This window comes from Idiotropiscis lumnitzeri, chromosome 2, assembly GCF_059441095.1.
Source record: "Idiotropiscis lumnitzeri isolate Australia: NSW breed Sydney's pygmy pipehorse chromosome 2, RoL_Ilum_1.0, whole genome shotgun sequence".
In the NCBI taxonomy this organism is placed as follows: Eukaryota; Metazoa; Chordata; class Actinopteri; order Syngnathiformes; family Syngnathidae; genus Idiotropiscis; species Idiotropiscis lumnitzeri.
This window is the reverse complement of record NC_142392.1, coordinates 35,679,535-35,704,695: the sequence shown is the minus strand read 5'-3', so window position 1 is coordinate 35,704,695 and position 25,161 is coordinate 35,679,535. Positions and strand designations below refer to the sequence as shown.

Sequence of the window (25,161 nt, the reverse complement as noted above, 5' to 3'; positions counted from 1 at the left end):
GCGAAACCGTCGGGCCCTCCACACAACGGTACGCCTCGATCCTTACTGTGTTCCATGCCACAAAGTGCCCAATACGATACGTGGAAGCGCGCTGCTCTTCATTATTTCTATTTTCAGCTCATCATGTTCCTGCTAAAATTTACACCCTGGCCAGGGTCTGTGCTCAAACTGAGCTTATTCACGACTATGTTGTCTATAGCTATAGTTTTACACTTCTTATTTCTCATCTCTTTAAGCACTAGACCTTTCTTTCCTTTATCTTCTGCACATTTCTCCCGCACTAGTCCCCATTTACTTAGTTCCTATCATCATTTTTTTAATTAATTTTTTTTTTTAATACTTTTTCTAATGTTCTTTCAAAGTGCGGTTACTTTCACATCTTTTATGTCTTAATCATTATAGAGGCCTCTTGTTTAAACGATAATTGAAACTAACACAGGGACATTTTCCATGACCAATCAGCCAGCAGACCCACATGCACAAGCTCTCTTTAACGACCCCAAAAGCCCAGACCGCTTGGACACAGGCGCACAACACCCATTGTGAGTAAAAGCATCTCAACCTAAAGTTCAGCCGGCCGGCTGTTGAACGCCTGCGCCCCAGCACCCTGAGACCCTCAATGGAGCAAGAATCCTCTTTGTGATGCCAAAAATGTGGTATATTTTGTTGTTGATGTGTGGGTCTGGCTCAGCTTCCCTCCGGACAGGTCGCCGAGCATGGCAGAATTGGTGATGGAAAAAAATTCTCTGACACAGCCATTTTGGTTATTTTTGTCACGTGCTGATGTCAAAAGAAGTCTCCCCAAAAAGCAAAAAGGGAAAGGTGTCCCCTCTCTCCGGCCTTCCCTTCTTATAGGGAATGGCCACACCGGACATGAATATTGAAGGATTGTATTACGATTGCTGGCATTATATTAAACACTTACGGGACAGAAGGTCAATTATTTAATTTAGCAGGTTCATAGTTACTGAATATGTTCGACATTGATTAAACAAAAAGCATTTATCAAATGAAAGTAGAAGTACAGTGCATCGATAAGATTGACTGGGATTGTAGTCATGGTGTTTACTGATGCATTCATATGCTAAATTGATATGACTTAGTTTAAATGTAAGACCTCAAAATTACACACATAGTATTTTCATGACCCACACTCTCATTCAGAACAAACAAATTCAGTCTGCTCAGGTGTGAGAGTATGTAAATAGTTTGTGTATTTTTAATCATGTTTTTTATACACAATTTGTATCAATGATAATTACACACACACACTCACAGACACGCACATCATTGCTTCAGCACACATGCGCACACCCACACGCTTGTTTTAAGTTTCACTTTCCATAGGTTTCGTTTTTCTCTGAATAAAGTCCAGAGGGATGGGCGAAGAAGTCAGTGAGAGTACGGGAGATTGAACTGGCAAGACGCCTACTTCACCTCCTGGCTTCTCCTCCCATCGCGATGGAGAAAAGACAAAACCTTCCCTGGTTATTCCTCTGGTTCTTTGCATTTAATTCAGTCTAATGAAGGCGTCAGGACCTTTTTAAACCTGACATCAGGTCAAACTGATGACACCCCAGATAGCACTTCATGGACAAATACTTCAAAGCACATTCTCCACATAGGCCATAGAAGATACAAACATATCAAGTTGGGCCGGGGAGGACGTCACAGCGATGCTATCAAGAAGACCCAAAAATATAATCTGATCTGGGAAAACATACACCACACAATCTGTACACTGACGAGATTGCAGGGGAATGTGAGCAGGAGAGACGGAGAGACTGCCGCCTGCCTGAGAAGGTCAGCCTTGGACGTGGACCGGGCCGGGGGAAGGAGCAAGGACGACAGATTCAACCTACATGACCCTTGACATGGCTGCCAGGATGGCCGAGTGGTCTAAGGTGCCGCGTTCAGGACCCAGTCTCCCCAGGAGGCCTGGGTTCGAATCTCGAATTTCCCCATTGTGGGACTAATTAAGGGAATATTATTATTATTATTATTATTATTATTACATAAAAAACCTCCTATAAAATGTGAGGCTGGGCTGAGATCAGCGCGCCATTTTTCGATTGTTCTCGTCTGATTATAGTTTCTCGTCAGATTAAGAAAAAGCCGCCCAGATATCTGTCTTTGTACTATTCCCTGAACTCCAGAAATAGAAGAAACTAAAATATCGCAACCCTAATCAGCTGTTATTGAGTCTTTATTTGACCCTATTCTTCTTGAGTACAAAAAACGAACACGCATTGGAGTAAGTTTAGCTTTTAAGATTCATTTACTAAATGTTTCTCATTTTCTCGGTGGCTCAACTCCAACGGTGGAAATAAAAATACACTCCATTCTGTCAGCATAGTTTTGAAACATGATGACATGACAAACTTAATTTCTTTCACAACATTTAAAAACCGGAATAAGTAAAATGTTAAATAATCAGTTCAAATTTTAAACTGAGAAAAAAAACACGGAGTTTACCCCCCGCTAATGGTTATTGGCATTTAATTTCTGCACTGATTTCATTTGCCATAAACAAATGTTCAGCGAACCGGATAGTAAAGGGCAATATTTAAAAATAAAACGGCAATAACCTTGAACGATTTCCCCCAAAAACTTAATGTTGTTATGTATATTTTTAACGATAGAAAGTCGTTCTTTACAAAGCAAATGAGAGTAAGACGTGTACAAACCTGCTTTGAGTGGCACAACACGAGGCTGGTTGCAAACTTCGCCCAGCAGTTGATGATGTTGCTCGTTCTCTTCTTTTATTCCACAAAGTTCCTCTTTGTACTTGGGCGTCGTTCTTTCACACATTTTCAAATGATAATTCCAAAAAATCCGCACTTGATCTCTGCTTGGCGATGAGTCATGTGCCTCTTTTCGTTAGCGGCTAGCAAGCTAACAAGCTAAGCTAACTACGCCGAAAAGCATCAACGCGCGAAGATGAGGTTATCGGGACACAAAGACTTAATGAATTATGTCGTAGTCCTTCAGAGTAGCACTGGACATTCTGTGAGAAATTTACAGTCAGTTCCACACTAAATCAGAAGAATTTAGCGGTGGACTGTTTTTGTTCCGGTGTGGATGTGGTCGAGGTCCTTCGGAAGCTGCGCGCTTGCTTATGACGTCATGCTTTAAGCACGTATTTTTCAAATATATTTCTTTGCCTCTGTGTTGGTTTTTACCCATGTCTGTTCTATTTTAATATATATTTTATATAATATTTTAATTCGGTTGATAAGAAAAATTAACAAAATAACTAAAATACCGCCACATTGGCGAGTAAACTCTGACGTCACTTCCGCCTTTGCCCCGAGAAGCCGCTGCTGCAAGAGCAGTGGGACGTTTAAGTTTCTCCTCCCTAACTTGCAACAATGCTGTGTTTCACTCGGGCTGCGAGATTGTATGAATATAATGTCTGCATATACTAGCAATGCCTCTCAATTATTTCACGCCCGCCCCTACCAAGAAGAAAAAAGATTCGCGCCCCCCCCACCACCATTTTTTTCTGTCTTTGTATAGTGATGTTAGATTGTCAATAAAATATCCCTTAACTAAGCTAAATTGCTAAGAAATATAATTTTGAGAATTATTATTGTGAGGATCTCGAAACTCAGTACTCTGTTGTGCAAATATTGATGATGACAAATATTTACTCATACGTTTTTTGTAAAATCTTTATTCACAAAAGCAAACCAAACACAGTTATTAATACCAAAATCCATGCGATGCATCTAATTTGAAGTACTTAGCACCTGCCATGTCACTCAGGACTTCTTCACGCTTGGGAAACTGATAATGTTCTCTTATATGAAAAAAAGTGCCTACCTTCTGCCAGGGAGTTGTGGGAAGGTCAGCTACTAATACGTACATAATAGAGAAAAGACAAAAAGAAGAGCCAGGGGGATTTTAAACAAAAATTCTTTGTAAATAACATAAAGCAACAGCTTTAGTATGTTTACGATACGTTTTTTTAAAAATAATTTTATTGTTACTATACGTTTTTTTTAATGGCTACTGTAATGTTCCGTCTTCTATCTTAAGAAGTCACGCAGGTAACGTGATGCTGCAAGCTTGTGTCTCTTTATTTATTGACTTGCATTCTCGTCTTTGTGCGTACACACTTGTTCGTCTGGTAACCAAACACACATCGGGCAATACTGCCAACTAGTGACCAATGATATAACTGCTGTCATTACATCTCCCTTTCAAACGTTAAACAATGCCTATGCCTTTTTTTAATAATTATTATTATTTTATTCTTATTATTATATTTTTGTTTTGTTATCAATTATTTTCACTTCTTATCAATATCTATCCATTTTTTTATGACAACAAGCATCTCTACAACAATTTTAGCAACAATCACACAACATTAAACATTTTCAATCAGCCTGTCCGGTTGTCGTCGAACTCTTGTTGATCTTCGAAGAGGTTCAGTACTCCCAGAAATTGCTGGTGGTTGAGGTCTGTGCTCCTTCGATGTATCCGCCTGCTTTGCAGCCTCAGCCGCATCAGAAGATTTCTTCCAGTCCTCGGGAACCTTCAGAAGACTCCTCCAGTTCCTCCTCACTCTTTGTCCATGCTTTGTTTCCACAATGTAAGATCTCGGTCCGGCTTCGATAAGGACAGTCACTTTTCTGTCCCAAAAATGAGGTCCCTCGATCCTTACAGTGTCTTTCTCAGAAAGAGGTTCCAGATGTTTTGTAGCTCTGTCATATGCAATTTTCGGTTTGAGTTTGAGCATTCTCTTCTTTTCAATCCAAATGTTGTTGTCATGTCCTTGTGGTATTTGTGGAAGCGTGGTGCGAAGCTTACGGCACATGAGTAGCTCAGCAGGCGAAGAAGCTCCCCACTCCAGAGGTGCAGCTCTGTAACTCAATAGGGCAAGGTAAGGATCAGATGCATCATCCTTCCTTAGCAGTCTCTTGATTATTTGCACTCCCTTCTCAGCCTGGCCATTTGCCTGTGGGTATAAAGGGCTTGAAGTGAATCCATATTGCTTTGCAAACTGTTGAAATTCTCCACCGTCAAATTGCGGACCGTTGTCACTCACAACACACTGCGGAATTCCATGTCTTGCAAAGAACCCTTTCATGTGCACAATAATGGACTGTGCAGTGGTGCTGGTGAGTTGGGCAATCTCAGGATAGTTAGAGTCATAGTCAATGTTAATAACACAAACTTGTACGTACCCACGATGCTCCCAAAGGCAAAAGATGTATGCAGATTGTGCTCGATTGGACTTCATTATCATCACATTTCTCTCTTATTGGTGATCTATTATTATACTTCCTGCTTCCGCGACTTCCGATTTGATGACGTCATTTCCGGGTACGAACTACGCTGCTTCATAACAAAACTAAAGTTGCGTTGTACAAAAAAACATTTAGAAAAATATTTAACGTTACACTACACAGTAATTTGAATGCAATAACAGGATTTAAATGAACTACAAATTGAAAACAGAAAAGCAATACTTTTCTAGCCACTCAAAAGGTAAACAATTTGCACGCTAGTATTATGCAAAAACATTAACAGTAGGGACCCATATTGCTATTATTAAGGTTATTTCGTTAGAACAGGGGTGTCAAACTCATTTTTGTGGACGGGCCACATCGTAGTTGTGGTTTCCCTCAGAGGGCCGGTATGACTGTGAACCCATATAAATTGAATGGAAAGCCAGTTTTGAAATCAGAAGCTCCTAAGTAATTGTTCAACAATTTTTCCATTTATTTTAAAAGGGGAGGACTGCTAACAAATAAATGGCAATATCTCATATCTCAGTGTTGTTAAAAGTGAAGAAAATATGATAGAAACAGGAAGTTGATGCAGATGATTTGCCCTTTGCGGGCCACATAAAATGAGATTGCGGGCCAGATCTGGCCCCGGGCCTTGAGTTTGACATGTGCATTCGAGTGAATTGTATGTACCTTGTTGCTTTTCATGTGCAGAATGTCACCGTGAGGGACATCTCTTGACCGCAAGAAACGTTCCAAGTCACCCTCTAAGATTATTGCCGCATCTGACGTACTGTCGTCTCTCAAACAGCCGCGCATCAGAGGCTAGGCGAGCCAAACTGACTCGGAAGTACATAAACACGTATTAAAAAAATAAATAAACGAACATTCACTCAAAAAAAACAACTTTGCGTTTGCGAGGGAACGCAATCTTTGCAAGGGAAAGCAAAGATTTGTTGTTGTTGTTTTTTCTTCCATGTCCCCTAAGGGGCTCCGGAATTTCCGAACGCCGTCAGAGGAAAAGGAGAAATAAAAAAGGAAAATCTGGATATCAGTCTGAATCGTGGCCTTTTTGCTGGACTACACTCCTGCCATTCCAAAAACTTTGAGAGAAACTGAGACTACTTGCGTTTCTCTTTCTTGTTCTTTTTATAGTTCAACTTCTAGTTCTGTTTTTCACCTTTTCACACAGCGTAATGAAAGCCAGTTGAGCAAGTGGAACAAGTGATTTTATTGATGATTGTGGAAGGCACCGATTTTATAAGCACAGTTTCTTCTCACACATTTTCCATTAGGTACGATTAAAAAGACAACTGAAAAGCATAACGTTAACAAATGTTGTTCTAGGCAAAGGCAATTAATTTCATTTATAATGATTGATGTTAACACACAAAAAAACTCATCATCACTCAGAGACAATGGTTATTCTGGCACTGATCACATTGGCTTTGTGTCAATAAAAGATCTTTGCAAAATTCAATTTCATCATATTTTATTGAAAATCACATTCACGTCTTACCACAAAGAGTCGGTTCCTTCAGTTTTTTTTGTCATTTTTTAAGCTTCAAGCATCGCTGCTTTTTTCACCAACACAATTGTGTCTCTCAGTACTATGTTGAGTGGAGAATTTTTTAGCACAAACGCTGCAACTGAATGGCTTGTCTCGACTGTGTGTTCTTGTATGGCTCGTTAAATGCGACTTTTGAGAGAAACTCTTGCCACAAACTGAGCATGAAAAAGGTTTTTCTCCACTATGTGTCCTTGTGTGTTTTGTTAAATTTGACTTATCAGAGAAACTTTTGCCACAAACTAAGCAGGAAAAAGGTTTTTCTCCGTTGTGTGTTCTTGTGTGATATGTTAAACTTAACTTTTGAGAGAAACTTTTTCCGCAAACTGAGCAGGAAAAAGGATTTTCTCCACTGTGTATTCTTCTATGTTTTGTTAAAGTTGATTTTAGAGAGAATCCTTTGCCACAAACTGAGCAGGCGAAGGTTTTTTCTCCAGAGTGCGTTCTTATATGTTCTGTTAAACTTGACTTTTGAGAGAAGCATTTTCCACAAACTGAGCAGGAAAAATGTTTTTCTCCAGTGTGTATTTTTATGTGACTTGTTAAATTTGACTTTACAGAAAAGCTTTTGCCACAAACTGAGCAGGAAAAGTTTTTTTCTCCAGTGTGTGTTTTTATGTGACTTGTTAAATTTGACTTTCCAGAAAAGCTTTTGCCACAAACTGAGCAGGAAAAAGGTTTTTCTCCACTGTGAGTTCTTGTGTGGCTTGTTAACGTTGACTTTACAGAGAAGCATTTTCCACAAGCTGAGCAGTAATAAGGTTTTTCTCCACTGTGCGTTCTTGTGTGGATTGTTAAACTTGAATTTTGAGAGAAGCTTTTACCACAAACTGAGCAGGAAAAAGGTTTTTCTCCAGTGTGTAATCGTGTATGTGTTTTTAAATTTGACTTTAAAGAAAAGCTTTTGCTACAAACTGAGCAGCGAAAAGATGCTTCTCCACTGTGTGTTCTTGTGTGAATTGTCAAATGAAACTTTCGAGAGAAAATTTTGCCACAAATTGAGCAAAATCGAGGTTTTTCTTTACCGTGGTTTCTTGTGTGCCGTTTTAAAGACAACTTTGAGGTTAATGAGTCAGTGTGACATGCCCTTTCAGTTTTGGCTTGCCCATCATCATCATCATCGTCGTCTGATAATGTGTCCTCATTATGTACTTGTGATGGTCCCCAGTGGTCTTCATCACCTTCTGTTGTCACGTGATGACTTGAGCTGCTGCTTGGAGGCCCCGCCCCTCTTTTGTCCTCATTCTCATCCTTTTTTTCATCTTCAGTCTTTATCGGGTCAAAGTTCACTGTTGACTGGTTAATCTCCTCCTCCTTTTTGATGTGAGTCAAGTCTGGCTCCTCTTTCACAGAACAGAAATATTTTTCACTAACGTCTGCAGGACACAAAAAGATGAACACAGATTTGGTTTGGTCAATTCATTCTGATTCAGATCAACCCACTCGTGTACAAACCTGCTTTGAGTGGCACAACACGAGGCTGCTTGCAAACTTCGTCCAGCAGTTGAAGATGTTGCTCGTTCTCTTCTTTTATTGCACAAAGGTCCTCTTTGCACTTGGGTGTCGTTCTCGCACACATTTTCAAATGATAATTCCAATAATTCTGATCTCTGCTCGGCGATGAGTCATGTGCCTCTTTTCGTTAGCGGCTAGCTAGCTAATAAGCTAAGCTAACTACGCCGAAAAGCATCAACGCGCGAAGATGAGGTTATCGGGACACAAAGACTTAATGAATTATGTCGAAGTCCTTTAGAGTAGCACTGGACATCCTGTGTGAAAATTACAGTCAGTTCCACACTAAATCAGAAGAATTTAGCGGTGGGTGTTTTTGTTCCGGTGTGGACGGGTCGGTGGATGTGGTCGAAGACCTTCGGAAGCTGCGCGCTTGCTTATGACGTCATGCTTTAAGCGCGTATTTTCCTAATATATTTCTTTGCCTCTGTGTTTGTTTTTACCCCTGGCCGTTCTATTTTAATATATATTTTATATAATATTTTAATTCGGTTGATATTTTTGTTTTTACAAAATAACTAAATTAACGCCGCATTGGCGAGTCAGCTCTGACGCCACTTCCGCCTATTTCCCGAAAAGCCGCTGCTGCTCCAGCAGTGGGACGTCTACGTTTCTCCGACCGAACTTACAACAATGCTGTGGTTCACTCGGGCTGCAAGATTGTATGAATATAATGTCTGCATATAGTGTGAAATATTTCTCAATCTAGTATTTCCAAGTTTTCCCTCCGACAATTGACGTGACTTCTTCGACAGGCACACAGAGTATGATGTAAATATACTTAATTATTTTGTAATTGTTTTTATTTAGTAACTCAGAACACACAAATGTAACACACAGGGGTGACAAACATGCAGTCAAAGAAATATAATACATCAATATATTATAACGCCTGACGTCATCAACAGGCTTCCGAAGGACCCCGTCCACAACCCGAACACATCGAGCAACCCGTCCCCATCTGGTACCGACACCGGAGTGAAAACCGGAAGTCAGTCAGGACATTCCTCGCTGTGATGTGATTGGCTGCTGGAAACAACACACAATATAATAAACAACAAAAAAAGTATATTCAGAGAAACAAACCCAACATATTATCAAATTTCCCCATTGTGGGACTAATAAAGGACATATTTATCTTTATCTTTAGAACAGCACATTCTGTTTCTCATTTCTACAGTATCTTTTTAAAATTGTCCGTTTCTTCTGTATGAATGAAAAACAAAGGGCGACTCTTAATAAATCTGCACGAATTAACCGTTTCGCCATTGATAAAATCCACCGTTATGTGGCACACTAAGATTATACCTTAATGCCAAGTCGCAGCAGAAGAATAATTCTGATATGCAGACAACTTCTCTCTTTTGCCAACTGGCGTAGTTTATTCCAGCAACGCACACGAACTGCTCCTCACAAGAGCCAAAAGCAGAGAGAGAGAAATAAGGCGTGAGCACCTGCCGAACATCGCATGTTAACATCATCTGTCAGCGACAGCACCCCTTGTGGCAAATAAGCACATTACAGAAACAAGCAGTCATACAATTACACTCAACATTCCCACTTATGAACTACTTGTAAACTGAACAACTTTCACAAAGACATAAAGAAATAACATGACATTTGATTGTCGAATATTTCTATGCCAAATATGACCCCTGTAAATTTTTTCAATTTAGATTTGGTCACATGCTTGGTCATAACATCTGCTGCCATGTCATTTGTGGAACAGGAAACAAGTATCATCTTCTCATCTTTTATAATGGATCTAATGAAATGATATTTGATGACCACATATTTACACCTCTGCCTGTATACAGGGTTCCTCACAAGTGCGCTAGCCCCTTAATTGTCCTCATGAATGACAGTTTTCGTGCACACATAGTCATCAATACCTTTCAATAGTTGTTCCAAATGTATGCACTGCTGTATTGTTAAGGCTAAAGTCATGTATTCTGCCTCAAACTAAGATAGTGCTACTGTTTGTTGTTTCTTGGTCCTTCATGAGACCAGTGCACTGTCATCAAACATACTCACACAATACCCCGTGGTACTGGCGTCCGTCAGTAGCATCTGATGCCCAATCTGCATCACTGTAAGCTCGAAGGCCTAGACCCTCGCAGCTCTTTTGGACACAGAGCTGTCCGTCGGTTGTACCTCTGAGATAACGCAAGACATGTTTGACCGTGATCCAGTGCTCATCTGTGGGTTCAGAAAAATGTTGCGATAGTCGGCCCACCACAAAACATAGATCAGGGCGTGTGCCGGTGGCCAAATATATGAGACTGCCAACCGCTTCTCTGTACATTTTCACGTCAGTCATTCTAGGCTCATCTTCAGTGTAGTCTAGTTTTTGTTCGCAGGGTGTTTCCCTGGTTCTACACATTTGCATGTCAAATCGGGTAAGGATCTTTTCCACATACTTTGTTTGTGACATATATACACACCCTTCCGACTGGCTGAAGACCATGCCAAGGAAATGTTTTAACCTGCCTAGGTCCTTCATTTTAAACTTGGTGGATCGCATGCTCTTCACTTGCTCGAAGCCACTTTTGTGTTATTGGCAGCAATGATAAGTTCATCATCCCAGATAACAATCATCACTTTCCCTTCTACTTCAGACTCTTTCGTGTATACACAGTGGTCTGCTGGGTTCTGGATAAATTTTTTCCCGGTTAGGTATTTGTGAAGTAATAAATTCCAATTACGTCCAAATTGTTTTCGGCCGTAAATGGACTTCTCCAGTTTGTACACTAGCCCATCTCTTCCTTTCTCATAACCCTCAGGTTGTTCCATGTATTTTATTGTATATATTCCACCATTATTCCTGTCCCCAAAAAGTCACCAGCCGTCCACCTGAATGACTACCGTCCTGTTGCTCTCACACCAGTCATTATGAAGTGCTTCGAGAGGCTGGTTCTCCAGCACATCAGGGACTGCCTTCCTCCCACTCTGGACCCCTACCAGTTTGCATACCGGGCTAACAGATCCACTGAGGACGTCATCGACACTGCTCTGCATGTTGTGCTGGGCCACCTGGAACGACAGCAGAGCTATGCAAGGATGCTCTTTGTGGACTACAGCTCGGCATTCAACACGATCATCACAGACATCCTCGTCGCCAAACTGGACATTCTCGGCCTCTCTGCCCTCACACGCATCTGGATTAAGGACTTTCTGACCAACAGACCCCAGACTGTGTTGCTCGGCCCCTACACGTCCTCCACCCGCATGCTGAGCACCGGTTCCCCCCAAGGATGCGTGCTGAGCCCTCTCCTGTACGCCCTCTACACCTACGACTGCAGCCCGGCCCACGGCAACAACACCATCGTCAAGTTTGCTGACGACACGACAGTGGTCGGTCTGATCTCGGAAGGTGACGAGACAGCCTACAGAGAGGAGGTAAAGAGACTGACAACTTGGTGCAAGGACAACAGACTGCACCTTAACTCTGCTAAAACAAAGGAGATTGTCGTCGACTTCAGGAGGAACAAGACGCTGCCGCCCCCCCTCTGCATCGAAGGCGTGTGTGTGGAGAGGGTCCACACGTTCAAGTTCCTGGGAGTACAGATCTCCGATGACCTTTCTTGGAGTCACAACACCACAGCAGTGGTAAAGAAGGTCCGCCAACGTCTGCACTTCCTGAGAGTCCTCAGGAAATTCAACCTGGACAGGAAGCTGCTGCTGGCCTTCTACCACTCGTCCATCGAGAGCCTGCTGACGTACTGTGTCTCCACCTGGTACAGCGGCTGCACTGAGGCGGACAGAGTGAGGCTCCAGAGGACAGTCAAAACAGCGCAAAGGATTATTGGCTGCCCTCTCCCCTCGCTGTCGGACATCTACACCGCCCGGTGCCTCAGAAGGGCTCTCAACATCGTCAAAGACAATACCCACCCAAACTCACACCTGTTCGACCTGTTGCCCTCTGACAGGCGCTACAGATGCATCAAATCAAGGACCAATAGACTGAGAAACAGTTTCTTTCCGAGAGCCATCTCCATACTGAACTCTCACACACACACGAGACCACCCTAACCTCGCAAAACAGCATTGTGATGTGTTTCTATATGCCCTATTCAGTACTGAATTCCATTGCACTGTCTTCTTTATTTATCTAATTTATATATTTGTCTGTATTATTGTTGTATTGCACTGGAGAGGGGAGCCCTCTAATCTCGTTGCACACTTGAGTACAATGACAATAAAGGGATTTCTATTCTATTTCTATTCTATTCTATACTGCCCTGAGAGAAAATAGGCCTGAGCATTGTTTATGGTGGGGGCAATTCTCTCGCCAGGTCAGTGACCTTTGAGGGTATGAGAGTAATTTAAGGTGGTCACTAGTAGACAGGTCGTATCAACGGGGAGACGCATCTGCTCTCCCTCTGGGGGACTTTTGGAGGGAAATCCCGAAGACTAGCGGGATGGGAATGCATATGCAACAAGGGAAAATGAGATATTCATGTCCTATTTGGGCATTCCCTATAAGAAGGGAATGTCTGAGAGGGGGCGTGCACGTTTTTGGGGAGACTTCTTTTGACATCAGCATGTGACGAGAATAAAATCTTTTTCGAACCATCGCCAATCCAGCCTTGCTCGGCTGCCTCTCCGGAAGGCAGCAAGGACCCACACTTCAAAGACAAAATATACGACATATTGAAAGAAAAACAATACTCAAATATTGAAATAAGTACAGAATTGAATGAATAAACAACAAAGAAATAAATACCTCCTGGAAAATATCATTATTTATCAACATTTGTCAACATTTTTCTTTCTTGCACATTCTTAAACACATTCTTTTTTTACTTTTACTTTTTAAGTTACTTCAGTGCATTTCACACCTGAGCCTTCAGTGAAGTCCTACTTTGTCCTACTTGAATAATGCCCCTCACAACACCATCATTTATGACACCACGGCTGGACAAATAATATCCAGAAACACACTTACGCACCACTGAGTGAGTGTTGGACGATATAGCTTCTCTTGAAAGGTCCGACTTGAAAATGTCTTTGCAAGTGTATCTGCAATTAAATCCACACTTTTCCCTCCTTCGGCCATTGTGGTTTAAAAAAAGAAAGAATATATTTCAGATTTTTGAACGGTCGCCAGTTACGACTTTTGGGTGTGTTGATTCGGCATGGCGCCGCACTGCCCCGCAGTATTGGAACTCACTGGAGTTGCATCTTCATTTGAAGTTTGAAAAACACAACAAAAACCTCCGATATTTCGGCCGAAAATTGACAGCCGGAAGTTTTCTTACCTTCTGCGCATGTTTACAAGTGGCGACGAGTTCGTTCAAATCCGAACATTTCGGATTCCTCTGACATGACTAAAATAGCTCGAATATTTTTAAGTAGACAATTCAGTTGCGAGTAAGGAAGGGAGTAATATTTGATTATTGGCTGTTAATTCATTTGCTCCATGATGTGACCTGACATAGTGTCAGTGACTGTGTTCTGTTTATGCTATGAAACTTATGGAGGCAGCGCCACAGGCACTGGTCTTAAAGGAATACACAAATTTCCCACACTCATAATTTACTCATGTGATTCCTCAATTAATAGGCTCTCCTGGACTTAAAATTGATAATCTGGATTGCTGTAATATCATTTTCCCAATTTAACATGAAGATTTGTTTATTATTAAAACTACAATTAACATTTTCAATAACTGCACAGGATGATACATGCTGTTGTGAGCAGGGTTTCATGGTTGATGATGAAAACAAGACTGTGTAATTGTAATTCTGTTGTAATTCTTTCGAGGCAGGAACTGTCCGAAAAAAAAATTCATGCAATTTGTAATCACACACTTTGTCATCCAAAAAGTCACTCAGGCCAAGGTAATTTAATCTTTGGGCAAGAGAAAAAAAATTGTCACTTGCCCAAGTTGGGCAAGTAATTTGGCCACTCGGGCAAGGCAAATTTTGGCACTTGCCCTATGGGCTTCCGAAGGACCTCGACCACATAAAAAAAAAAAAAAAAATTTAAAAAAAAAATAAATAAAAAAAATAAAAAAAAAAAAAAAAAAAAAAAAAAGGACCTCGACTACATCCACCGACCCTCCACACCGGAACAAAAACACCCATCGCTAAATTCTTCTGATTTAGTGTGGAACTGACTGTAATTTTTCTCAAAGGATGTCCAGTGCTACTCTAAAGGACTACGACATAATTCGTTAAGTCTTTGTGTCCCGATAACCTCATCTTCACGCGTTGATGCTTTTCGGCGTAGTTAGCTTAGCTTGTTAGCTTAGCTGCTTGTTAGCTAGCTAGCTTCTAACGAAAAGAGGCACATGACTCATCGCCAAGCAGAGATCAAGTGCGGATTTGTTGAGATTGACGTTTGAAAATGTGTGAAAGAACGACACCCAAGTACAAAGAGGAACTTTGTGGAATAAAAGAAGAGAACGACCAACATCTTCAACTGCTGGACGAAGTTTGCAACCAGCCTCGTGTTGTGCCACACAAAGCAGGTTTGTACACGTTTTACTTTCATTTGCTTTGTAAAGAACGACTTTCTATTGTTCGAAAAATGCATCACAACATTAAGTTATTTGGGGAAATGCGTTCAAGGTTATTGCCGTTTTATTTTTATTTTTTGCTTTTCACTTGCCGGTCTGCTGAACATTTGTTGATGCCAAATTAAATCAGTGCAGGAAATAAATGCTAAAGAAAAACCATTAGTGGGGGGTAAACTCCATGTTTTTTTCCAGTATAAAATTTGAACTGATTATTTAACATTTGACATATGACAATGTCAAAGTGTTCATGTTTTTCCATTCTTTATGAGTTTGCATTTACAAATTGCTTTGCTGTGCTTCAATAAAACGCCGCACAAGAGCGGGAACGCTTTTCTCTTTGGCGGACTGCTCCTCGCAAGTGACAAAGATAATCTTGGCTGGGTGATTCATTGATGAAGGCTTGTCTCGTTTTTGACAAAAACTCTGACATATCTTGTTCAAGCAATTCCTTATGGAATGATTGAACCTGACTCTAAAAACTGTGCACACTGTGGCAAAAAGATCAATGGCGTTGATGAATTTTAGTGGCTATAACACAATGGATTAAGTTTTTGAAAAAATCAAGTACGTATTGGTCTTATGTATTTATGAAATTTTTACTGGCTCGGTCAATGAACCTCGGGTGGTCCCGCACAGTTTTGTGCACGTGTGCGTAGTTTCACCTCATCCAAATATTTAAAATTCATTTAATGCATCCATCCAGGGTTGCACGGATCTCATCAGTGAACAAGCGCATGCTGCAAGAAATGCATCTGCATCTTTGGCTTACTATGGGCTTAAAAAGGGAGAACGTCACAACCCCCTTTTCTACCAACAAGGCCAGGAACATTTAGTTCCTGATAATAAAGTTCCTGTGGCCCAGGTGGTTTGCATCTCCCCCACAACTCAAAGTTCTTGCTGCCAGGATGGCCGAGTGGTCTAAGGCGCCGCGTTCAGGACCCAGTCTCCCCAGGAGGCCTGGGTTCGAATCTCGAATTTCCCCATTGTGGGACTAATAAAGGCATTATTGTTATTATTATTATTATTATTATTAATTTATGCAAATGGATTTATGATGTATCAGAGGGAGGCCTTGTGTTACTTTGTTACTCATTACTGACACCCTATGGCTGTTAAGCATCATTGCAGTTACAAAATAATTCAGTGAACTCGAATAATATTATGGTGTATCTTAGTCTAATTTTAATACATATTGGATAACTTTAAAATATACAGTCATTATTCAAATATGTCAACATGAAAGTGTTGTTGCTTAATTTATGTGTAGGGATTTTGATTCTTCACACGTAATTTTGTTTTCAAATTTATTTAGAAACAGAAATTTTATAAAAAAAATTAAAAAGGGGAATGTTGGAATGTACTAGAAACAATAACAAACAAAGTCGCCGCATGAGGTTTGACTTGACCAAACCAAATTTGTCTTTTTGTGTCCTGCAGACGTCAGACAAAATGATCTCTGTTCTGTGAAAGGGGAGCCAGACTTGACTCACATCAAAAAGGAGGAGGAGGAAGAGGAGATCAACAAGTCACCAGTGAACGTTGTCTCTATAAAGACTGAAGTTGAAAACAAGGATGAGAGTGAGGACAACAGAGGGGCGGAGCCTCCAAGTAGCAGTTCAAGTCATCACGTGACAACAGAAGGTGATGAAGACCACTGGGGGCCATCACAAGCACATAATGAGGACACATTATCAGACGCTCATCACGATGATGATGATGATGATGATGATGGGCAAGCCAAAGGTGAAAGGGCATGTCACACTGACTCATTAACTTTGTGTTTAAAAGGGCACAAAAAACACACAGTGGTGAAAACCCTTTTTCTTGCTCAGTTCATGGTAAAAGCTCTCAAAACGCAACGTTAACAAGACACACAAGAACACACAGTGGTGAAAAACCTTTTTCCTGCTCAGTTTGTGGCAAGAGTTTCTCTCAAAAGGCAAATTTAACAAGTCACACAAGAATACATAGTGGAGAAAAACCTTTTTCCTGCTCAATTTGTGGAAAAAGCTTCTCTCAAAATTCAAGTTTAACAATCCACACAAGAACACACAGTGGTGAAAACCCCTTTTCCTGTTCAGTTTGCGGAAAAGGTTTCTCTCAAAAGTCTCATTTGGTAAGGCACATGAGAACACACAGTGGTGAAAAATGTTTTTCATGCTTAGTTTGTGGAAAATGTTTCTCTCAAAAGGCGAATTTAACAAGCCACACAAGAACACACAGTGGAGTCAAGCCAATTAGTTGCAGCGTTTGTGCGAAAAAATTCGCCACTAAACAGCAAGCTGAGAGACACAGTTGTGCTGGTGACAATAGCAGCGATCCTTGAAGCTTAAAAAAAGACAAAAAAAACTGAAGGAACTGACTCTTTGTGGAAAGATGATGTTGGAGTTCAGTCACCATGGAAATGAGAAGTAGTTTCATAAATCAACCTTTAAAAGCCAAACTTACGCCAGTACGTGTTCGTTTTTTTGTACTCAAGAAGAAAAGGGTCAAATAAAGACTCAACAACTGATTAGAGTTCCGATATTTAGTTTCTTCAATTTCTGGAGTTCAGGAAATAGTACAAAGACAGACATCTGGGCAGCTTTTTCTTTATCTCACGAGAAACTCCACTCGGGCGAGCACAGTCGAAAAATGCGCACCAGCTTTCAGCCCAGCTTTAGTTTTTATAGGAGTTTTTTATGTCAAGGGTAATGGAGGTTGAATCGGTTGAATCGGTCGTCCTCGCTTCCTCCCACGGCACGGGTCCACGTCCAAGGGAAGGTCCTCCCCAGGTTAGTCTGGATAGTTGATTCCCGTCTGGTCTCCAAAACTGGCACGCCAAGGCTGGCCTTCTCCGGCGTGCAGTCCCTCCGTCTCTCTCTCCGCTGGCATTCTTTTGTAATCTTGTCGGTGTGTGCGCGTGTATGTGCACGTCTATGTGCAGGTGTATGAATATGTCTCTGTGTGTGTATGCGTATGTGCATGTGCTCCGATCTCCAATTGTTCTGTCTTTCGGAATGTGTTTTTCTTTTGATAGCGTCTGTGTGAGTCCTCCAGTGCCCAATTTGGTATGTTTGCATCTCTACAGCCAATGTGGAGAATGTGCTTCGTCGTATTTGTCCATGAAGTGCTGTCAGTGTGAGTGCAGGTCATGGAAATGCTATGTGTGCAAATCTATTCTCACTACTGAGAATTTCACTCAAGTTCATACATTTAAACTAAGTACTATAAATGTAGCATATGAGAATAATATAATAAATCAGTAAACATCAGGCCTACCATCCCAGTCATTCTTGTGACCCGTGCTTCTCGTTCCATTTGATAAATGCTTTTTGTTTCATCAATGTTTAACATATTCCCTAAATATGAACCTGCTAATTTAAATAATTGACCTTCTGTCCTGTAAGTCTTTAAAATAATGCCAGCAATCATAATACAATCCTTCATTTATCATTGCAGTATTTTCTATCATTGCAGTATTTTTTTTATCATTGCAGCCTTTTTATTAATTTCCCCTCTGTACCATAGACAGACATTCGGAGTGTTTCCTTACACTTGTAAATGTTGTGGGATGTAAGTGTGTATATACACATGGGGATTTGTGTATTTACGTATATACTGTGTATATTTGCATAGGTTTGCTTTTTTCTGAATGTCTGCTGCTAATGTTATACATAAACTGCTACATTACGCCGCCGCCTCTGTGTGATCTATTTCTTTGCTGCTGTAACACTGCAAATTTCCCCATTGTGGGACTATTGAAGGACATCTTTATCTTTATCTTTAAAAACATTGTGTTGGTGCTTCTTAAATAATTTTCCATAAGATTAAGATTGAACAAAATGGTGAAACAAAAATTTAAAAAGTAAATTTTGTAACAATTAAACATTGAATACTAAATTATTCCTAAAACAGTTCAATAACTCTTGTAATTAATAGTGAATTATTGTAGTTTAATGAATACTAAAACGAATAATGAAATATGAAAGTACTTAAATACCGAAATCATTTTCGAACACAATAACAGTTAAGTAATAAAATATTATATATATATACATATTTTAATTTAAAATTCGCAACCACATCGCAACCTGTTGAAAAACCCTGTAAAAAGGCAAAGGTGCAAATATGTTGACATAAAGTATCACTTTATCATGTCAACTGTTAATAATAGGGAAATGCATTTGGAATACTATCAAACCAACAACATGGTGTCAGATGTGAAAACAAAACCAGCAACAAAAGTAAAATTCAATACATCTCTCAAGTTCATATTTGGGAACTAAAATGTTTGTTCATTTTCATACGATTTAAATCGTACGTTTTTCCAATGTTTAGAAGAAGATAATGATTTGCATCGCAAATGGCGACATCTGTCGGTGAGTTGGTGACAGTGCGCCACTCAGCCAGCAGCCAATCATATCACAGCGGGGTGTGTCCTGTTCTTCCGCTTTCGTGACGAACAGGAAGTCCTTTCAGTGCGACTTTGAAGAACGTCGCTCTTTCATTCGTCTGGTCGAACAAAGAGAAGCACACGAGTTATCGCCAAGCAAAGACCAAGTGCGGACTTTTTGGAATTATCATTTGAAAATGTGTGCTAGAACGACATCCAAGTGCAAAGAAGAACTTTGTGGAATAAAAGAAGAGAACGAGCAACATCTTCAACTGCTGGACGAAGGTTACAAGCAGCCTCGTGTTGTGCCACTCAAAGCAGGTTTGTACACGAGTGGGTTCATCTGAATCAGAATGACTTGACCAAACCAAATGTGTGTTCGTCTTTTTGTGTCCTGCAGACGTCAGTGAAAATGATCTCTGTTCTGTGAAAGAGGAGCCAGACTGGACTCACATCAAAACGGAGGAGGAGGAGATTAACAAGTCACCAGTGAACGTTGTCCCTATAAAGACTGAAGATGAAAACAAGGATGAGAGTGAGGACAACAGAGGGACGGAGCCTACAAGCAGCAGCTCAAGTCATCACGTGACAACAGAAGGTGATGAAGTACATAGTGAGGACACATCAGACACTCATGACGATGATGTTGATACTAATGATGATGATAATGGGCAAGCTAAAGGTGAAAGGGCATGTCACACTGACTCATTAACTTCAAAGCTGTCTTTAAAACCGCACACAAGAACACACAGTGGAGATAAACCTTTTTCATGCTCAGTTTGTGGAAAATGCTTCTCTCAAAAGGGAAATCTAACAGAACACACAAGAACACACACTGGAGAAAAACCTTTTTCCTGCTCAGTTTGTGGCAAACGCTTCTCTGGAAAGTCCAATTTAAGAAAACATACAGCAACACATAGTGGAGAAAAACCTTTTTCTTGCTCAGTTTGTGGCAAACGCTTCTCTGGAAAGTCCAATTTAAGAAAACATACAGCAACACATAGTGGAGAAAAACCTCTTTCTTGCTCAGTTTGTGGTAAAAGCTTCTCCCAAAAGTTTGATTTAACAGAACACGCAAGAACACATCGTGGAGAAAAACCTTTTTCCTGCTCAGTTTGTGGAAAATGGTTCTATCTAAAATCAACTTTAATAAAACATAGTCAAACACACAGTGGAGAAAAGCCTTTTTCTTGCTCAGTTTGTGGCAAAAGCTTCTCTCAAAACGCAACGTTAACAAGTCACACAAGAACACACAGTGGAGAAAAAACCTTCGCCTGCTCAGTTTGTGGCAAAGGATTCTCTCAAAAATCAACTTTAATAAAACATAGAAGAATACATAGTGGAGAAAAACCCTTTTCCTGCTCAGTTTGTGACAAGAGTTTCTCTCGAAAGTCGCATTTAACAAGGCACACAAGAACACACAGTGGAGACAAGCCATTCAGTTGCAGTGTTTGTGCAAAAAATTCTTCACTAAACGTAGTGCTGAGAGACACGATTGTGATGGCGAGAATAGCAGCGATCCTTGAAGCTTAAAAAAAAGACAAAAAAATGAAGGAAAAGACTCCTCGTGGTAAGATGTAAATGTGATTTTGAATAAAATATGATGTATTGAATTTTGCAAAGCTTTTTTATTGACATTAAGCCAATGTGATCAGTGCCAGAAGAACCATTGTGTCTGAGTGATGATGATTTGTTTTGTGTGTTTACATCAAACATGTAAATGAAATTAATTGCCTTTGCCTGGAACAACTTTTTTTAACATTATGCTTTTCAGTTGTCTTTTTAATCGTACTTAATGGAAAAAGTGTGAGAAGAAACAGTGCTTATGAAATCGGTGCCTTCCACAATCATCAATAAAATCACTTGTTCCACTTGCTCAACTGGCCTTCATTACGCTGTGAAAAGGTGAAAAACAGAACTAGAAGTTGAACAATAAAAAGAACAAGAAAGAGAAACGCAAATTGGCTCAGTTTCTCTCAAAGGTTTTGGAATGTCAGGAGTTGGCAACTTGATGGCGACTGGAGTTTATTTGTCACCACGGAGGAGATGATCCGCATCACGCAGTTTGTTGCTGCTGCTGTCTGAATTGAACCCTGGAGGTCACCCGCCAGCGTCCTGAATTTTACCGGCGGATCTTCAACAATCCCGCGTCTGACTCCAGATTGTTGTGGAATTTTCAGCAGTTAGGGAAGATCAATGAGATAGTCTGGAAAATAAATTGTCTTTTGGGTCAGTCTGCAGAGTGATCTCAGTGGGACAAGTGCTGGGAAGATACTGATGCACACAGGAAGATGAAGATTTATTTGACAGGAACTGTGGAATCTTAAAACAAATGTATTTTTTTCTGCGTTGAGCAAAGAATAACCAATAGTGGGGGGTGAACTCCATGTTTTTCCAGTCTAAAATTTGAACTGATTATTTAACATTTTACATTTTCTGGTTTTTATATCTTGTTCAAGCAATTCCTTATGGAAGGAATTCTACCTGACTCTGAAAACTGTGCAGACTGCGGCGAAAACATCAATGGCGGTTGATCAATTTTCGTGGATAAAACACAAATTATTAAATTCAAGTGCGTATTGGTCTTATTTATTTCTGTACTGGTGTAGTCGGGTGAGAGTCAATGAACCTCGATGGCCCTGCACAGTTTTGTGCACATGTGCGTACTTCACCTGATCCGCGCATATGAGCATTAATTCCATATCATTGATATCAGACATTGGCGTATTTCACTAGTGCGGTCTTTTCCAGCACTAGTTATACATTCAGCCACACTAGTGATGTCCTTTATTGTTGTACTAGTTGCACATAAACTCTGACTAGTGACTCATTTTCAGCAACATGTTAAATAGTAAAACGTGGATTATTCCAACATGTTAACTAGTGACATGATTTCCTACACTAGTTAACTAGTGAGAGCGAAAATACCCAATAGTTAACTTGTAATGGCTAAAATACTTCCTAATTGGGCACTGGAGGACTCACACAGACGCTATCAAAAGAAAAACACATTCCGAAAGACAGTCGGAGCACACGCACATACACATGCACACCGACGAGATTCCAGAGCAATGCCAGCGGGGAGAGAGACGGAGAGACTGCCCGCCGGAGAAGGCCAGCCTTGGCGTGCCAGTCTTGGGGACCAGACGGGAATCAACTATCCAGACGATGACTAACCTGGGGAGGACCTTCCCTTGGACGTGGACCCGTGCCGTGGGAGGGAGCGAGGACGACCAATTCAACCTACATTACTCTTGACATAAAAAACTCCTTTAAAAACTGAAGCTGGGCTGAAAGATGGTGCGCATTTTTCGACTGTGCTCGCCCGAGTGCAGTTTTCTCGTGAGATTAAGAAAAAGCCGCCCAGATATCTGTATTTGTACTTCCTGAACTCCAGAAATTGAAGAAACTAAATATCGGAACTCTACGGAGCCCCTCTGGTGCCACAGTATGAGAAAAAATATTTTTTGCTAATCTGTACCCACAGTTTAGTAATCTGTACCCACAGTTTACTAATCTGTACCCACAGTTTAGCTAATGAGCTAGCGTTCACGCCCATGCCATGACGTCAAACGTTTGTGGGTGTTGCTTGTACCCACAGTTTAGCTAATCTGTACCCACAGTTTACTAATCTGTACCCACAGTTTAGCTAATGAGCTAGCGTTCACGCCCATGCCATGACGTCAAACGTTTGTGGGTGTTGCTTGATAGAGCAGTACCCACAATTCAGCAAATGAGCTCACGGTCCGTCGTATACACGTCGAGGTAAATTCAATTTGTTTTTTTATTGATAGTATTAGAGTGTAGTGTAGTGTTCTGTCGAATCGGCATGGTGTGATTTACTTTCACTTTCGTTCCCTCATATTATATGATGGTAATATTGCTCTAGTTCCTAGTTCATATCGCAGTTTTAGCAGCGAACGGCTACAATTAGCCAGCGCGTTTCTTTTCATTTTTCGTGCGTCATGTTTTGAACATTCGCTGCGTTTTTAAGCAATCGCCCGGCGCAAGCGATCATCCAGTCCTCGCTGGAGAAGGAGACACTCACTCGGTCGCATTACAAGAGGATACAATTACGTCTTTGGGGTTTCAAACACTGTAAGTACCTTTTCTGCGGTTATTTTTGTGTAATGATAATAGTTTGTGGTTACTGCCGTTTTCTCCCGTGTTTTTCCTAGCTAAAAGTATTGCTTTAATAGCTGCCACGCCATGAGGTTTATGTTAATATGATATTACAACTATTGTTTTTAACGTATGTAAACATATTTAAATGTAATTAATATTTTAATTAATAATTTGATCACATATTCTATCTATTCCACGATGTAATCAGAAATCAAAACATAATTCTATTTTGCTCCACCTACAGACGCGTGAGATCATGGACCAACTTCAGCTCATAGAGTTCTATTTTCATTTGGGCCTGAGCTACAAACACATACTATGTGTGCTGGGCTCCAAACACAGGATTGTTCTGAGTTTGAGGTCCCTCAAACGAATTCTTAAGAAGCATGGATTGTTCCGCCGAATCCATTATGACCACCCAGAGACAGTTGTGGAATTCATCAGAGAGGAGCTACAGGGCTCTGGAGCGTTGCATGGCTACCGGTGGATGTACACCAAATGTAAAGACAGAGGACTGCATGTACGAAAGGAAGATGTACGGCTGCTCCTTTCCGCAATGGACCCAGAGGGCACGACATTTAGAAGGAGAAGAAGACTGCACAGGCGAGCATACTTTGCCAAGGGTCCAAATTTTGTATGGCATGTCGACTCATACGACAAATTAAAGCCATTTGGCATTTGCATCAATGGAGCCATTGATGGATTTCCAAGGCGAATTCTGTGGCTGAATGCTTACCACACAAGCAGTAATCCAAAAGTCATCAGTGGCTACTTTCTTGAAACTATTAATGAATTAGGTGGATGTGCGCGCATCGTGAGAACAGACATGGGGACAGAAAACAGTTCCATCCGTGATATGCAGCAATTACTTCGTCGGACCCACACTGATGTGCATGCTGGTGGCAAAAGCTTTGTTGTTGGAAGAAGCACATCAAATCAAAGAATAGAGAGTTGGTGGGGCTTTCTCCGTCGAGAGTGTGTGGAATTCTGGCTGGACCTCTTCCACAGACTTAAAGATGAAGGACATTTTGATGGTGACTTCTTGGACAAGAACCTCATGTTATTTTGCTTTCTTGGTTTAATACAGGCAAGTAGTAACACTTCACAAGCACTTAATTGAATAATTTTTGCCATATCATGGTCAAGTTATAAATGCATTTTTATATTTTCTTCTCATGAATACAACTTTGCTTTTAAAGTTTTCAGAACCTTACAAAAAAAAAAAAAAAAAAAATCCAGACATTTTCCGTGACATTGTAGATGATTTATGTCCACCTTGCTTTCACACTGCAGTGCATTCGTTTTGCCTACCTTGGTAAAAAGTTGAGGACCCAATGGTCAGTGGTAACTGCAAACATACCAAACCTTACTGTAACATGCATTTTTTCAGTTATGGTTACCATACTTTGTTTTAATTCTACCTCCATATAGACACAGACACAGAAGTACGCTACAGATAAATTTGACCTCAGTGAATGGATGGATGATCAGATAATATTTGAACTACTTAATGCCAGTATTTTCCTTCACTTTCTCCATGCCACTTTCATATTTTGGTGACTTCCACGTGAATGCATCTGTGTTTGCACAATGAGCTGAGATTAGTCTTCGAAAAAGTTTATATTTTCAGTTAACATGTTTCTTAAAACATTTATGTAAATTGTTTTTGTATCACCTGCAGGATGAGTTGGATGCAGTCAAGGAGGTGTGGAACAGCCATCTGATTCGTCCATCCAAGAATGAGCGTGTCCCTCATGGTCGGCCTGATGTCATGTTCTTGGTCCCGGAGCTGTATGGCACAGAGGACTTTTTGTGCCAAGTG

The 25,161-nt window shown here is 40.7% G+C and overlaps 2 protein-coding genes across 2 annotated transcripts in view; both read left to right on the top strand.

Moving 5' to 3' along the window:
* LOC148342413 (uncharacterized) overlaps positions 1 to 25,161 on the top strand; it is a 154,532-nt gene that overhangs the window by 20,266 nt on the left and 109,105 nt on the right. The gene's annotated exons all lie outside the window — the stretch shown is intronic.
* On the top strand, positions 5,106 to 24,004 carry LOC148342415 (uncharacterized). The gene is made up of 4 exons (XM_088286243.1): positions 5,106 to 5,126; positions 19,935 to 20,663; positions 23,584 to 23,859; positions 23,906 to 24,004. Exons 1-4 carry the CDS (start codon positions 5,106 to 5,108, stop codon positions 24,002 to 24,004), a joined length of 1,125 nt encoding a protein of 374 aa, XP_088142369.1.